Below are 2319 nucleotides of genomic sequence, written 5' to 3'. Positions count from 1 at the left end.
GGACTCATGGGGTAGAGAGGATGCTCTGAGGGCACACAGGGAAAGGAGAGAATTAAGGCAGAAGAGGGTGACTCTGGAATGAAATTTTGGGTCAAGTGACCTTTTGATTTGGCCTCCCCGAGTCTAGCCAGATTCTTGAACCAAATCCTGCCTTCTGGCCCCTGCACCATGTCCCTTTCTCCAGGACACACTGGTCTCTCCCACCCTTCCCCACACATAGCTCGGGGTCCTGTCCTGCCTTGCACACCTGTCCCACCCCAGCTGTCCCCTCCTGCTGGTCTTTTGCACAGTCCTCTCCCCCTCTCCCCTGGAGTGTTCTTTGTCCAGGCAAGATGTCTCTTCAGGCTTGAGAACACGCCCCTCTTCCCTCTGCAGACTCAAGGACCCCAGCTGTTGGGCCAAAAGGGGGCCCCAGGGCCACTGGGTCAGGGACCTTCAAACTGCTCCGTGGCCAGGGATCCAGAGGGCCACGGGTTCCTCGATACCAATGCAGCCTGTTCCTATAGATTGACTTTGCTCCCTTCCGAGTGAAATTTGGTTTGAACAAAGGGTTTAAGAGCTGCATATTAAGTGGAAGCAATTTATCTAAACTCTAGTTTTGTAGAGAAGTCACAGGAAAGCCCTGTCAGTGCTAAGAGTTCAACATGGTTTGTCCTGCTCCCCGTGAACCTCCTCTAGTAGGGTCAGCCACCTTGTGTGTGTACGCAGAGGGCCCACCCTACAGTTACCCCCCAGACGCCCCCCATCAGGTGTGAATGGCACGTCCTGGAGTTGTACCTTACAGTGGCCACCTGTATCCCATCTTCATTCTGCACCATTCATCTTCCAGATCCTTCTCTTTGAGGCCTCCAGTGCCCGCGCATTATCCAGAGGACAAAGTTTAGACTTGGTCTGTTGCTCAAGGCCCAGCAAGTGAGGCCCATGCTTACTTTCCATGCTCTGTGGATTCCACTCTGTTGCCCTCAGGGGCTGGCAGGCTTTCTCTGGAAGGGCCAGCAAATACAGACTGAGGTCCTGTGGGTCACACAAGGTCCTGTTGTGCTTTGCCTCATAACCTCTAAGCAAAAACCGGCTGGGGCCAGAGTTGACCTGTGGGCTGGACACACTTGTCCAGCAGAAGCACTTTTGGTTCTTACATCGTTCTGTGGCCTTATAAGACGTCTCTGTCTAGTGAGTGGATGAGTCAGTTAGTGATGAGGAAAAAGAGCAAGAAAAAAACAAATGTGCAAGAATCTATTCCGTCTGGACGTGCGTGAACCCACTGAGTCTGCTTTTTTCTTGCCGCCTGACTCTGCCGCTCGGGGCTGAGCTGTGTGGAGGGCAGCAGTGTGGACCTTACCCCACTAAATCTTCTGTGCCCCCAGGTACCATCGCGCCTGAACGCTGTCACCATGCCTGAAGTGTAAGTCGTCCCACCCCCCACCTGGGGCTCCAAGAAGGCCAGGCCCTTTGCCAGGGATTTCAGCGCCATAGTTGAGGCTGCCTCTGTCCAACCCTGGTGCAGTTCCCGAGACAGGAGCAGCCTGTGTCCTGCTGTGGCCAGGAGTCTGCCTGTGAACAGAGCTCGCGCTCCTGGCTGCGGGACACCTTTGGCCGAGTTTCCGCCTGTCTCTCCCGATTAAGTGAATCACATGTTTCGGGCCATGAGCTAATGTGGCTCCAATAGATGAGCGAAATTTCCAAGCCCAGGGGTGGGCACTTTCTTGCTGGAACCCTGCACCCACTCTTCCTTGAGTTTCCACCATGTCTCCCCGAATTATCCTGGCGGTTTCCCCGAAAAGAGCCTCCTGTAGCCTGAAGGGTCATTGGGCTTTGATTTGTTCTGCTGGAACCCTTGACCTCGTCCCCCTCCCTGGTGCCTGGTTTCCTTCTGGTGTACCCCTATCTTCCCCCCAAGCTTGCCCACCCGACTCTGCTGCAAATGAAATACACCATTGCTCATCCTCACTCTGTGTTCTGCTCTCCCCCCTAACCGCTGTTTCCTGTGGTGGATGCCTGAAGAGAGGTAAGTGATCTCTGGGGAACCTCTTGTTCTGGCTAAGTCTTCAGACTGGTGAGGGTGGTCTGGGCATCTGAGGAGAGGAGAGAACTTAGGTCAAGGCTGGGAGTGGGGTGCCCCAGTGGCGGAGCAAATGTCTAGGAAAGCAGGATCTTTGGGTGAGGATTCTGAATGTGGGGCTCCCCAGGATCCAGGGAGTGGGTGGCCCCTCAGTACAGTGTCACTGGAAGGCGGTTCTGGAGCTGGGTAGTAGGGCTGGGTGAACCCCACTGCACCCCACTTTGCTCATCCAGGCCTTCCAAGCCCAGTCCCACACAAAG

At 55.0% G+C, this 2319-nt stretch overlaps 1 protein-coding gene across 1 annotated transcript in view; it reads left to right on the top strand.

The window, feature by feature from the left end:
• Positions 1-1391: 1391 nt before the first annotated feature.
• The window catches only part of TNNI1 (troponin I type 1 (skeletal, slow)), a 7714-nt gene continuing 6786 nt past the window's right edge, over positions 1392-2319 (top strand). Inside the window, 1 exon segment of the mRNA XM_004685495.1 lies at positions 1392-1406. Within this exon segment, the coding sequence (XP_004685552.1) occupies positions 1392-1406 (15 nt within the window).

Source organism: Condylura cristata, unplaced genomic scaffold, assembly GCF_000260355.1.
Source record: "Condylura cristata isolate star-nosed mole 26May11 unplaced genomic scaffold, ConCri1.0 scaffold00018, whole genome shotgun sequence".
Classification (NCBI taxonomy): domain Eukaryota; kingdom Metazoa; phylum Chordata; class Mammalia; order Eulipotyphla; family Talpidae; genus Condylura; species Condylura cristata.
Note: the sequence above shows the minus strand (reverse complement) of the source record. Positions and strands in the feature narration are given on the sequence as shown.